The sequence below is a fragment of the Zootermopsis nevadensis genome, unplaced genomic scaffold (assembly GCF_977971745.1).
Source record: "Zootermopsis nevadensis isolate Lab colony 2312 unplaced genomic scaffold, Znev_1.0 Znev_ptg000073l, whole genome shotgun sequence".
NCBI classification, from domain to species: Eukaryota; Metazoa; Arthropoda; class Insecta; order Blattodea; family Termopsidae; genus Zootermopsis; species Zootermopsis nevadensis.
Window position 1 is genome coordinate 31,070 of NW_028259204.1, and position 14,861 is coordinate 45,930.

General features: G+C 35.1%; 1 protein-coding gene across 5 annotated transcripts; it reads left to right on the forward strand.

The window, feature by feature from the left end:
* Window positions 1-18: 18 nt before the first annotated feature.
* LOC147871046 (uncharacterized) lies at window positions 19-12,742 on the forward strand. Of its 5 annotated transcripts, none has more exons than XM_087341430.1 (7): window positions 19-2,258; window positions 2,414-2,683; window positions 3,367-3,667; window positions 4,290-4,428; window positions 5,758-5,851; window positions 8,531-8,669; window positions 12,603-12,742. In XM_087341430.1, the coding sequence occupies exons 4-7, from the start codon at window positions 4,412-4,414 to the stop codon at window positions 12,608-12,610; spliced, it is 258 nt and encodes an 85-aa protein (XP_087197556.1). In that variant the 5' UTR covers window positions 19-2,258; window positions 2,414-2,683; window positions 3,367-3,667; window positions 4,290-4,411; the 3' UTR covers window positions 12,611-12,742. The 5 variants fall into 5 exon arrangements, with proteins under 5 accessions (XP_087197556.1, XP_087197551.1, XP_087197552.1 ...); XM_087341425.1 differs by lacking the exon at window positions 12,603-12,742 and adding an exon at window positions 11,853-12,516; XM_087341426.1 differs by lacking the exon at window positions 12,603-12,742 and adding an exon at window positions 11,853-12,516 and having other exon boundaries at window positions 19-896.
* The last annotated feature ends 2,119 nt before the right edge of the window (window positions 12,743-14,861 follow it).

The window sequence follows — 14,861 nt, forward strand, 5'->3', positions numbered from 1 at the left end:
TAATGCGATGTTTGCAACAAGAACTTTTCAAGGAATGATGATTTGAAGAAACATTATCGCACTCATAAGTATGCAATAAACATTTCTCACAGAAAGAAAATCTTGTGATACACGGTTTTATCCATACAGGTAAAAAGCCTTACACTTGTGAAGTATATAATAGAAGTTTTTCTCAGGGCGGACATCTCAACGCGCACAAACGCATACACACAGGGGAAGAAACCGTATAATTGTGATGTATGCAATAAGTAGTTTCCAGTGCGAGAAAAACTGAGAAGGCGTTATGGTATCCACACGGGGTGAAACCATATGGTTGTGTTGTATGTGAATGAAGCTTCACAGAACTTGTCAATCTTAAAAGTCATCTTTCTCGTGTGCATACTGGTTGAAATACCAAGTAGTGGAGAAGTGATGGAGTGAATAATTTAAACTTCAAAGACTTTGTTTATGTTGTAAATATTACCCGTGAGATTTTTGCTACAATGTGGCAAGTCAGTGTTTGGAAAATAGCTTATTTTCTATGCGTTTATATCATCAGATAAAAATACATAATGAGCTATGCAGCGTTGTGGTACGTACGCACATGTACAGAGAAGTCCTGTCAAAAGGCTACGGCCTTCATAAAGGAAATAGCACGGGGTTCAAGATGTCCACCAGAGATTGCACTTTGTGACTTTGCAGCAGCTGTTAGAACCAATGTTGTACAACATTCCGATATATTTTTTGAATAATGTGGAGTGTTGTGTGACAAAACATGAAGGAATTCTGTTATTTTTATATCATCATCCAGGATATCAGCAACTCCTTGAAATATCTTCTTGTTACCTAAATTGCTAGGATACCCAGCTCATAATTTGTAGAATTCAATTTTGTTAATTTGCATTCTACATCTTCAGGTGTGTCTTGTAACATATTATCAATGAAGTTCAGAAAGTCAGTATATTGTAAAGTGTACTCCTTTCCAAAATCTTGATTCTCTTAATATCAATTAATTTATAAGACCTTACTGGACATGTGTCTGTACACAAAATACTGTATATACACATTTTTATTGCAATTAATCTAGTATCAAAATAAACACATAAAATGTTTTGGTTGAATATCTTTGTGTATATAAAATGTACTAACCACATAAGTTTTGCAAGCAAAAATGTGTTATTTTGAAAAGCCTCTAAGGCAGCAACTTTAGCCCTAAATAGTAACACATATTTCATTGGCATAAAGATAATAAGATAACAAAGTGGAACCAGCTAACCAAAGCTAGCCTAGCCTAATGCAGCATGTTCTTACTGACATACAGAACTGCAATGAGGATCCTTTAAATGCTTGACTTAAAGGTGATATAATAGGCTGTTCCTTATGCATTACCTACCAGTCACATATCTACTTTCAGTGGCATTGGGATAACAAAAAAAAAAGCATTGATTCATCACTAATTTGTATATGTGTTTTCGTGTAAGATGGGAGCCTTCCCAACAATATAAACCTTTAGTTTTAATTTTCATAACTTTATTTTGTACAGAAAAAACTTTTCTATCCACTTTTATACTTGTTCTGAAGGAATGTTTACATGTCATCACATATGTAACTTTAAACTTTTAGCAAACTTGTGACCACACTCATTACATTCTAACGGCTTCTCTCCCGTGCGAGTGGTGGACAGTGGAATATCCTGTTTACGAGCTCATGACTAAACAGCATGCCATGTACATGAAAGTCCCTTAGAGGTCTTCTCTTAATAATTTCAGTATATGATACTAATTCATACCCACAGAATTTTTACTTCATAATGAAATCCTTATAATTACATCTACATCTCAGAGCCTTGGCTAATTTTACGCAAATGGATAGGTTACATTTTCCGAGATATGTGGTTATGAAATCGATTGGCAAGTGCTTCACGATGCATTTCGTTATTGATGGATGTAGCAAGCAATTGTCTGGATGTATTTATAATTTCTTGTGAATTTTATATACTTCTGTATCGTCCACAACACGTGGGTTCCTTTCCAGTTTGTCAGGTTGGCGTGCCTGTCTAAGAAGAAAATGGCCTATTCTTCCTGTGTTGTGTTGTGTGACTAGTGGTACTTCTGAAAATTTATCATTTAAATTTTTTCCCTCTCTGAAAATCATGGTTTTCTTGGCCATGAAGCTATATAGTTATTTTAAGTGGTTACCAACATTTGGAGGAACACATCGCATCCATCTTCAGTCTAATATCACTTGTGTCCTACAAGGCTACATGGCATTATAACCTGGTATAACAGACCTTATGTTTACCGCTGTGAAAACCTCATATTCTTTACCTTTTCCTTCTCTTCCCTTATAATGGGGATACTTATGTCCCAAAACACTACTACAATTATGTAACATAAATTCAATCTCCACAAAGAAATCTTTATTTATTTTTCAGAGGCACCATGGTTTGATAAGACTTTGCTACAAGATATGGTAGTAAAAGCTGGTCAGAAGATTAATTACACCATCCCAATTGGAGCTTCACCAAGACCTAAAGACAAATGCTCCGTAAATGGCAAGCCTTTTGAACCTGAAGTACGAGCTGATATTCAGACATTTGCCAATCAGACTGTGTTTGAGATTTTGTTTTCAGCTCGTTAATGATACTGGGCGCTACACTCTCACACTGGGGAGTCCTCAGCTTCTGCCAGTGTCACTGTGCAAGGTGAGTGTGATTTCAAAACCCACATGTGTACTTAGGCCAGTCAGTCTGATAACCGAAATAAAGACGGGGAAGTAGTGTATTATGACTTTAAAATATTTCTAAGTTTTCATGGTGATTCGTTATTAATAGTGGTCTTGCTTTTTGTACCAGTACCAAGAAAGCAGGATCAACATTAAAATTACTTTTGTTGATACGTGGTATATGTAAGTGTATTTGCCCTTATGCTTGTAGAATTAGGGATACTTGTTCATGTGGAAGCTTACTTTACATTTAGGCAGTTCTCTGAAGTGAAGTGTTTTGGATACAAAAGTAAATGTCAGTGTCTGTCATTCGTGTCCTGTACTGAATCACAGTGGTTGTAGTGTAGAATTTACATAGCCGCAGTTTGTTGTTATGAAATTAAAGCACTAGTTACATAAGTGAAATAAAATGACAACTTTCATACCATATTAAATTAAGAGTAGTAATTATTTGCTTTTGAAGTTATTTGGCTACGTATACCCAATTATTTGTTTTTGGAAGCAAGCCTAGGAATGAGATATGGATGTGAAGAATTAAGCATTCAGTCAAAAATAAATATTCTAGTCTTATACTTAAGTAAGGTGTTGAATATTTCTTTTAAATGAAATTAATATACCATGAATCTAAATGTTCTTAATCATAAAGTTATATTATGTTTACAGATCGACCATCTCCACCTGAAGGTCCTCTAGTGGTTAGCAATATAACAAAGGAGGGCGCTCGCCTTACGTGTAAGGTACGACTTGGTTGATTGTGGAAGTCCCATTCTGCATTACATTGTGGAGAAAATGGATGTGTCAAGGGGCACATGGGCAGATGCAGGCATGGCTTCAGGTCTATCTCATGACGTAACAAGACTAATACATCGGAAGGAGTACCTCTTCCGAGTAAAGGCTGTCAATAGCATAGGAGAGTCTGATCCTCTTGAGACAGCAAAGAGCATCATTGCGAAGAATGAATTTGGTATGTAATCACATACGATTCTGTGAAAATAAAATAATAATCAAATATATTTGTCTAGTCCATATAATTTACTTCTGTTCTCTTCAAATCTTAATGTTTATAAGTAGTGTTTTCTTTTATAGAAAAAGAGAAACAAGTAATCTGATATTACATTGGTTGATTAGCAGTATTTTGCTATTTGTACAGTTTCTTAATTTTAATTTATTTCCGTCATATTTTTTCAAAGAAATAATGAACTAAAGGATATCTTTGTTATGTTCCACTTTTGTTTTCTTTATAATACAAATGTGACAGTATGACATATCCATGCGTACTACTGGGAGAGAGGGAGAGAGAGAGAGACACACTCATACACGCACAAAAGTTAGTGAAAGTTTCTGTTTCATTATTCCATTAAATGGGTCTGTGTTTAAAACTTAAAATATTTCAACAAAATTAAAATTTGAAGGCACTTCACTGACATCATTAAGAACAGCTAAAACTACAAATGTTACTAACACTGATAGAAATATTGTAATTACAGGAGCAGAATATTCAGTATGTAATTTAAATTCTCCATAGTGTGCTGTGTTAAAACGATTATAATTTATCTGTTTCTTTATAAATTTATTTACTATATTAGACGGACCAGATGCTCCTGGAAAGCCACTTATCATGGACCGTGTAGACGTAAATGAGATAGTGGTTCTCCCATTACTGGCTGTATTATTCAGAAGAAGGAAAAAGGAAGTCCATACTGGGTGAATGCTTAACAATCCAGTGTAAGTTAAAAATACCAAATTGTCATATTGATGATATTCCTTTCTCTTCAAGATACAGTTATTAACCCTCCAGGACTCGCGTTGTGAGCGCAGCGCCGCATTTTCAGTAGAAGTCTGATACACTCTTTCTAGGAATTGTTTTCTCTCCTGTCGCTTTATCTATGTTAAGAGGAAACCCCCTTAAATGGGAATTTCAAAGGAAATATTTCTAGCTACGACTATAGACCCGCTTTTTTCAGTTTACTTTTAGAATTCTGATAGTGCGGCGGCCCGCTCACACGCGAGTGTTTGTGTTCTAAAGTGAATTGTTTTTAAGTTTGGGTTAATTTCGTCTCTATTGGTCACGTTTACCAGTAATGTCTTCTAAAATAAAATCTTCTGATCCAAATGTTTAGTTGAAGTGGTTATTAGAACAAGTGAGTGCAGGAGAAATTATAGATTGTGAATTCGATGATAGTCAGGATTCTGATGAGGAACCACAAGAGGAGAATCACGATAGTCAATCAGAAAACTCGGCTGAAAGTTTAGATGAAGATTCCAACTTAGGGATAAGTGATGTTTATCTTGGCAAAGATAAAATGAATAAATTTCTAAAATTTCCCCTATGAAGAAGTAAAAAGGCACATTATCTCTCACTTTCCTCGGGGCAAGGGATGCGCAAAAAACTTAAAAACCGAGATCGAGTTCTGGCAGCTATTTTTCCAGATAATTTATTGGGCGATATCACAAAATTCACAAATAAAACACTGGATAAAATTAGAGAGAATTATTCTAGGCAAAGAGACTGCTTAGAAACTTCAATCGATGAAATCGAAGCTTCAATTGGACTTTTATACAATGTTTTAACATTTTATTAGTCTCTTAATCGTAACTCCTTAAATAAATTAAAAGTCAGTAATAGTCTGATTAAGTATTTGCTCAATTGATGGGTTGCGGCGCGGCGCTCACACGCGAGTCGGGACGTTCCAAAGGTGTACGCGAGCGCTGGAGGGATGACTTCCAGCATCTTAAAATAATTTAATAAATTAAAAGTTGTGAATACTTTGTTCATATTGATAATATAATTGACAAATTGATATCTTACAAGTTATTGTCCATTATTTTCACAAAAATGAAACAGAAGCAGTCTGATGCCGTAGTTGACATCTCTTATTTTGGCTGTATCTATGACTCATTTTTTCATTCTGAGATAATCAGTACAGTTACTTCTTTTGTGAGTTACAGATTTTAATGATATTTTTGTACAAGTTCTATACTTCTCTAATTTACTTTGGTGTATTTTGTCACATACTGCACCAAAATAAACAAGAAATTTTACTTACCATTCAGGGTACTGTACCGTTCCGTGTCATTGCAACAAATTCAGCTGGCCAGAGTGAACCTAGCGAGTCATCTGATACTGCGATTGCTGAAGCAAGATACCGTAAGTATTTCTGTACTTATTAAACACTGAGAAATATTCGTTTGTCAATAATATTACTTATGAAACTGACATCCCCCTAAAATCAAGACACCTCTGAATGATATCCGCATCAAAGCAGGCCAGATCTTTCACGTTGACATCGATTTTATTAGTGAACCTCCACCAGAAGTAATATGGTCTGTGGAAAATAAGCCACTCAAGACAGATGAAAGAACATACAATGTTACGGAACAGCTCTGGTCTGGATGAAGGATCTTTCCAAGTCAATGTATTAGGTAAGAATTTACAACGCACGTAGTTATAATTTGAAAAGTGGAGTGAGATGAAATCTATTTTGAGACATTACAATAAAGTGTTACTGGTGGGAAATATAAATAGTTACAGGCTTTTTGAAGGAAGCCTGTTTGGGGATTGATCGGGGTTAGTAATGGCTGTTAAAGTGTTCGTAAGTGTATGGAGTCGTGCGTCCCATTAATTCCCTCTGCAGAGAACTCCTTGAAAGTCATACAGTGACAGGTCCAGGCTGAATGGGGGATTGCCCAACACCTGGAGTACTTTAGTATTGATTTGTAATGTTTTTAAACTCATTTTAATATTAATAGCTGATTTTGACAAGTAGTTACTTACGACTATAGAATTTTGGTATATACGGTAATTGAGGAGCATTATGTGTTAGTTTTGGTATGTATCTGATTGGTTGAACTGTGTAACACTAATTCTTTGTATGATCTGAAGGAAAGTGATGAATATCAGTTCAGAGTGACAGCATTTTGAATGAACAAGCCATGCATGGACCTAGGAGGTGTTAGTTATAATTTACTGATCGGAAACCATTGCAACAGACAATTTAAAATTGGATAACATTGATATTGATTTATTTTCTCTATGTGTGTGACCTGCCTTACAGTTTGTTTTGCCATCTTTAAAACCTCTGAGCTGACACATGCTTTAAGATGTGAGGTTTTCACGTCAGTAAAAGCGTAAAAACCAAAAAAAAAAAATTTGAAAATTAGGGAAAAAATTTTTAAAGTGAAATTTTTCGATTTTTTTGGTTTTGTGCGCTTTTTTGACAATTTCAAGCATTTTTTTTATTTTTTGACTTCTTGAATTTGTTTTCTTACTGTGTGTATTTCTGTGTTTTGTAAGTTAATAGTCATTTGCCATGAATATTTGATGCTATAAGACTTGTGTAATAAGGTTTGAGCATCATAATATTGGGGTTTAATGGCTAATGTGGAAGGTTATTAAGACAACCAACACACAGCTATATTACAATATGTGAGGTATTGCAGGTAGCATTTCAAACGGCAGTGCAATGGAGCGTGCTTCGACGTAGATCTACTTCAGATCCGTAGTCGGTAGATGGCAGCAGAGTTTGTTACAGTACGCAAAGAATGATAATTGTATATCCCTCATTCTCCCGCGATGGCGGGATGTGTTCGCTGCTTTTCAGATGTTGCCATCCCTGCGTACGAGATAATGGCGTAACTGTTGTGTGTCCACTGCATTTCTTCTGTCATATATTGCGAGGACGTGCAAGTTAATGTTTTGTTATTTGAGCGTTTGTTGAATTTATGTGTGTTATCTTTCCCTTGTGTGGAGGACGTAAAGTAAGAACAATTTCGAACATGTCATTTCATGCAATTTATATAAACTTCATGACATTATACATGACTTCTGCTTTGAAGTGACTCAGAATAAATAACAGGATTTTGTGATCACAGTGATGAGTATTTAACTCATAAGAATAATCAAATTTATGATCAGCTGAACAAGTTTCTGTTTCTGAAGGAAGAGGCTGTATTACAGAGAGAAGAATGTTGGTGATTTCTATCCAAGACCCTTATAAATTAATTATTATAGCTGTGAATTTTATAACTGAATAGTAAGACAAAAGCAGAAAATAGATTGGAGTCTATATAAATTTTATTCAGGCTGTTTGCGACGTATTTCCATTAACAAAACATATTAATTTGTTTTCATGTACTTGGATTAGTAAGCTCACATCTTGGTAGCCTTTCGATATCACTGCTGTTGAGACACCTCCAGTTCAGTTTTAGTGTCTAATTACCAAAGTTCCCCTGTCATTATCGTATGATTCTGACTGACAGTTGATACCGCATAAGTCCATAGAAGAGAAAAAATTTTCCTCTTAAAGTTTATTGCTACTCTCATAGTGAGATTTTTCAATGTCACATGTGTAGCCAGTCATGTCATTAAGTTTATAAATCTTTATAACAAAACATTCATGTTTCTTAGGAATGTATCACACAAAGAACTGTGTAAATTTATACCAATTTTTCAATTTATTAACATTATTTTCACTACAATTAAGAACCAGCAACAACTGTTTGTTGTTCTTTATTTACATAAGTTCTGATGTTGACATTTTGACTGCTGACTACAAAAATTCCTGACTGACATAAAAATTAACCACATTGTACTTCGGCACTGTCTAGCGGACATACTTGTGAAGCATGTGTCATATGCAGCACATTACATGTTTCCCAGTGATGCTTCTTCATATAAGAAATTACTAGTTTCTCATTTCAGTGCCCACGATTGCTGCAGTAACTTTATTATTGGAACTTATTGAACTGGCATCATAATTCTGTTATATGTACAGCTTTTTTGTTTCTCCTTATGTTTGTGTTTCACAGGAAGTGATCTGTTTTGCAGAGCAGTGAAGGCAACTGCGTTCAGAATGTTGTAAGGAAGTTCACACATCTAAATGCCAAATGGAGTGATGTAACAGATGGAAGCTGCAATAAGTTTAAGATCCTTAAAGAAGCTTCACAAGAATATGGTGAATTTAGAGGTAAGTGTAGAAATTGCTGTTGTAAGTGATTGTGCATCGCTAACTCAGTGCGTGAGGGAATCAGCTGTTTCTTACAATCTAAGTTAATGTGGTCATTTTGTTTACTGAAATAGTTTGATTTAGAACTGTTATTCATTGTTTTTAAGAAATTATTGGAAATAAAAATAACATGCTTCTTGTTTCTGTGCCAGATTTTAGTTACATATTTTTTTCTGTAAGATTTGAGGTTTTCACGGCAGGAAGTATGAAGACTTCTTCAAATATTTTCAGTATTGGAAATAGTTGAAGGTTCCAAATTTTGAAATGTAGATGTGTCGCAATATCTGTAACATTATGGGCAACCTGAAAGCTACAGAAAAATTAATTCTCACCTAATGTTTCAGTACTTTCCTCCTAAGTATTCCTGTGTTCTTGTGTTTGGTTTTCAAATGAAAATCTTGTACTTATCTATTGTTTATCAAACGACTAACTTTTCATATGTGTTTGTCTCCACCTGAAACCATAACTGATATAACCTCTGTGCATTTGCACATGTGTGGAGGGGTAGTTGGAAGATATCCTAATAACTCTGCTGTAATAAAGTAGTCACTTGTGCCCTTTGGTAGTGGAATGATTAGCATAGTAAGCTGTTGAGGAACCTTTGATTTTCATTATAAAGAACCATCTCATAAAGCCTACTTTTCTGTTTTCTTTATGTAGCCGTGCAGTGATTTGCAGATGGCTCTCACCTACACATTTTTGAACAGTAAAATCAATTGTATTCAAAACCCCCTGCTTCTGATGCTGACTCTGGAAACTGAAATCATTTTACGAGGGCAATTGAAAAATTAACCTCCGATCGAGTTTAGGGGAGGGACAGTTGTCCATATTTCTGTGTTTGTAGAGCAGCATTTAGATAGATGAGAAAGGGAAGCTTTAATGAATTGGTCAGCTTTAAATTATGCCCCTTATGACTTTACATATTCTGACAGATTCTATTATAATCGCATGGCTCTGAATTTATTCCAGATGATTGAAAATGAAATTTCTTTAAGATTTTTTTTGTGGGAATGTGAATGTGGATAGTATGGTAAATGTTTGAACACTGTTATTTGTTTTTTCGGACAGGAATAAGTTGGCAAAAGTAACACTGTCCTCTCGTCTTGCCAAAGATTTGGCCTGTTTCTATGAATGTGTTACTGTAAAGGATCTAAAATTTGAATTTTATAATCGTTGGTTTTCGAAGGTGTTTCGTCTCATCACGAATAACATCAACATTATGGATTAAGTTTTGGCCTGCCCCATGCACAGGGATTAAAGTTATTCTGTATATTTTTTTCAGGCATTCCTGGATTGTTGTACTCTTCGGTTTATGTTGATAAAGTGGCTTTGGAATTCTGTTCTCATGCATATTTTCATAGTTTTCATGTTGTCCTCATATTTATTATTGGTTCTTCTGTATTATCTTTGTTACATTTAAGATCCAGCATTCTGTATCCTGCAGTTGCTGTGATGAATCACATTCCTATTGTTTCATTAATAGCCAGTGTCACGAGATGTGACAAGTTAAATTTCCATACTGAAATTTTATCTCAGTACTTATTGGCTATTTGATGCTGTTCTGTCTGGAAGTAACCTTTCAAACCTGTTACAGCAAATACCGAGCTTCTGTAATTTCATAAGTTGCTGTGGAATTTTGAAAAACCTAGTCTATGATTGTCCCCTTTATTTCATTGATGTCATCGAAACCTTTTCGCTTTGAATTCTAAATTGAGTTTTTGGAAGAACGAAAAGTCGCGCAATACTAGATGCGGAGGAATATGTTAAGAAATGCACAGCAGCCGGAAATGGTTGTCAGAAATTTCTGAACAAACAGCAGAGTGAAGAAAGGAATCACAAAATTTTATTTAGAAAAACTTATATATGAAATAAACTCCCAATACAGATTTCTGTTTACATCAAAAGAGGAGGACATTCTACGTGCTCCTTGCATTTGAGTTAACTCGTCTGGCCTTTTCTATGATTCATCATACTAGACGTGTTAATTTTGAAGATTTGTTTTGGGGTTACCCATGAACCATTGTTTTATCACTGGAAAGGAAATAAGGTTCTTTCTGAAGTTTTCCAGGAGTTTCGACATATCGACTTGACTCTACTTCTGCTTGTAAGTCAGCAGATGAGACACAAATTTTGCAGCAGTATGTCGGTTCTTAAGATTTTGTATCAGAATGAGAATCCATCCTTATTAACTTACATTTGGTGAGATGTCTGATTTATTTGTAAACAAGTTCCCTAATTTGTATAACTTTTTATCTGCTTTACTGTTGGACTGTAAAATTTCAGTATCTTCGATGAAAGTATTTTTTTTTTTTTTTTTTTTGAACTTTTGAAACCACTTACCTATTTGAGGTCTGCTAATTGTTTCTTCTATCAAAGATATTTCTGAAATGTTGCAGATGTCTATAGCAATATTGCTTATTTCATATGTTCTGCTAGTTTTTAAGAAATGTAAATTGCAAGTACGACACATGACCTTACATCGAGATTCATAACCTCTAAATGATACAACCTGCGATTTTAAAATTATGGAGAATGATTTAACAGATTGTACTGTGTTATCATCCGTAACAGAGGAACTTTGTACTGACAGAACTGTTTATATATGTGTACTTTTATATTAACAGTTTTATAATGGATGTTTCTGTTGAAATTAGAAAAACGTATCAGCATTTTGATGTTGTGATCTTTTTGTTTCTGGTGTCACTGGGCTTCCATTGACATCTTCAATGAATTGTTTTGGAAGACACACATTTCTTCATCAGTCAGATTCCTTCAACAAACTTACTGAAAAGTCTGGTTATGTTTCTTCGCTCATCCTAATTTTACCGTAATATTGCTGAGATGCTTTGCAGCCTCCATCATCTGGGTGATGAGTAAGTCAGATGATAACTGGATCTTGGTGACTGATGCACAGATGCTGAATCATTTCACATTTTTCAGTATATGCATACTCACTATGTTTCCACTCAGTGTGCATAAATGTTACGTGTGTTATTTAATAGTAAGATATTGTTTAATTACCAGGTGACTTTACGTCATGTTGTAAGTCAGGCAAGAGTTTATAGTTTATTTTCAGCTATCATCTGTTTTTGTTTTTTTGAAATTTCTGTAATTGAATAAAATATGAGAATTTTCCGTAATCAGCTTTGGTTGCCCAAGAAATGGATTGGTTGGACAAACTAGAGAAGCGATTAGGGAAATCACTTAGTCAGATGACCAGACATAAGATGGCTGTCTTCTGTGGTCTGGTATAAGTTTACCAGTGATCATTGTCTTTGGATTTGTCACTGTGGAAACCTCAAATGTTACATATTCAGTGAATTTGAAATTTATCTTCTGAGGATAATGCATGTAGATTATTTACTGTGAAGATGATGAGTGCAGGCATTAACACATTTTTTTCCCTCGTAACTGAATGAATAGGAGTAGGGTAGTTTTGAGGGGATAGTCTACTTTAGGGCAGTTTTCTTGCATTTATGTGAAAATACTAAGGAGACCCCACAAAAATCCTCGGTCAGAATAACTGAGTTTGAAACCTTTGAGAAGACTCCATATCTGCAGGCTATGTAGCAGTTACGTTCTGAACTGGCTTTAATTTTTTTTCACATCTCTTGTTGAAATTTATGGATCAGAGTGAGTTCTGAGGAAATGGTCTTTCAGGATAGCTTGCAAGGTTATCATTTTTATTTCAGTCTTCTGCACGTCTCCTTGATGAGTAAACACATTAAAGAACAAACAATTTATATGGAGTTGTGTTTGAAGATTATGGAATTCCTGCAAATGATCGGTATTTTGGCTTATATCCTAAAAAGTGTCATTCCTGGATCGCTTTCGAAGTCACCATAGCTACATTTATGTTTTGTGAAAGTAAATGACTTAGCAATTCTTTTGAAGGACCTTGAAAACTACATTCGAAATCATCCAGAAGCTCGTCTGGCCAAGATCCAGGATATTGGACGTCATTTTGTGGATGATGGCATCATGTCACAGACAGTGAAATCAGATGTGGAGGCTATTACATCAAGGTGGAGTCATCTGAGTCAGCAGGTAGAAATAGGGAATTCATTACTTGCTTCTTAAGTCAGCATGATGAGATGAAAGTCTGATAATGTGTAATAATGTGATTGCTCCGTATTAATCTGCTTACCTGTTTGTTTTGACTATTGTACTTTTAAGTTGCCCTCAGTGGACTTGTGGTTAGCGTTTTCGCCACTGGACCCAAGGTTCACGGGTTCAAACCCAGCCGAGGTCGGTGGGCTTTTAAGGATGATGAAACTTCCTTCAGAGGGGAAGTAAAGCCGGCGGTCTCATGTCGTTGTTTTATGGCATGTAAAAGAACCTTATGAGCATGAACAAGATGTTTTGTAAGCAAAATTCAGTGGCCATTTCTCACCCGTATCTCTGTTTTTGGAGTTGCAGCCATTTTTACTGTGGTCTGCACATTGAAAAAAGCAATTTCGGTCATGGCACTGTCCTTTCATGTCTAGTTTCCAAGCAACAGGAATCACCATCACCAGCACTGAAATTCAGGACTGAGTTTTTGACTTTTCTAAAATATCTTCTTGGTTTCCAGGAAGAAGCACTTCAAATTTCATATGAATTAGAATATATTTTTTTTGAACTGTAAGCAAACACACACACAACTCCGAAATTGAAATTAAGATTACCAACCCTATGAAGGTTATTTTTACCAAAAGATCACATGGGGATGATGTCTTGTCAGTGACATCTGAATGTAAGCTAGATGAAACACGCAATGTTGCCACAACAAATAATACTTCATTCATTGTTTGTAGTTGCGTGATTTTTGTTGTTTTGGAAGTTTGAATACTGTAAATGACCTACGTCGTATGTTTACAGAAACTGACATGTATTGAAGTTACGGTTAGTTGAAAGTTGAGGAACGAAATAGAGAACATCTAATTTTGAAGAGTGTCTCTGATGAAGTAATCTCATTTGACAGTGAAATTGAACCAGCTTGATGTGGCAGTATGGCAGCTGGTAATAAGAATAATGCAATTAAAATCTAAAATAAAATTTGGCCAATACCATGACGTCCATTGAATTCTGTTGGTGTCCATCATTTTGTTGAAGGTCTCGGTTACTGGAAGATATAAGCGTTGATCTGTGTGAACAAATGTTCCTAAGCTTTAAGGGTTGAGTGTCCCATTAATTTGTGTGTGTGTGGTTGGTTGAATAGGACTATATGGTCCTGTTGTGTCGTGATATTGTTATAATGTCTGTATATTCAGACAAATAGCACTGTGTATGTCCAAAATGCTTCTAAGGCTTAACAGTACGTCGAAGATTAATTTTTAACCTAATCATCCACTTTAAGGAAAGGATTCTCTAACTAAGATTCACTTGAAATTTTCAAACAATTTGGAATAATTAAAAGGAATTTTGTTTTCCTGCAGAATGTCAAAATCAGACAAAACAGTCTAAAGGCAGTTTAAAATGCCCCTGTTTATATCATTATGACTCTGTGTATATATTTGAGGGAATGAAGTTCAGACTTCAGCTCTACTTAAAATACCCACGAGTTTATGAGATTGTCATTTTTTATTGGGAAGAAATTGAACTCTTTATATATCATAAAAGCAAGCTGTATCATACTGCAGTACTGTGGGATGTGCTATAGTTTACTACTCTTTCCAGGCAGGTGATACAATACCTTGCTCTGCTAATCCCATTGATACTCTTCAGTCAAATCACCCCTACCCCTGTCTAAATGTCTCCCCCCCCTTACAAGGGTCCTGCAGCATACGTATTTGGTCCAAATATTGAACAAAAAAATCTGAGAATGCTCTTTGCTGTTACAAGGATCTCTATGAAACAGAAATAATAAGATAGAATATTTCATTCTGTAGCTTCTCAGTTGGTACCTCAGCAATCGACTTGTACCCACAAGTGAATCGTCATATATTGATGTCAAATGCCACCATTTAAATTTATTTTTAAAACATTTTAAACAGTAGTTTGTGGGGCCTTAAACCCAGTTTAAAATTACAGGTGACATTTCACTGTGTTTTTCTTCTTGTACTGTCTGAGGAGCAGTGGGTTAAAGAATAACAATTTTGTTGTTTATATAATTTGTTTTAATTAGTATCAAATTAGCAGTGTTCATTTTATTAAATGTGTGTGTACTACATA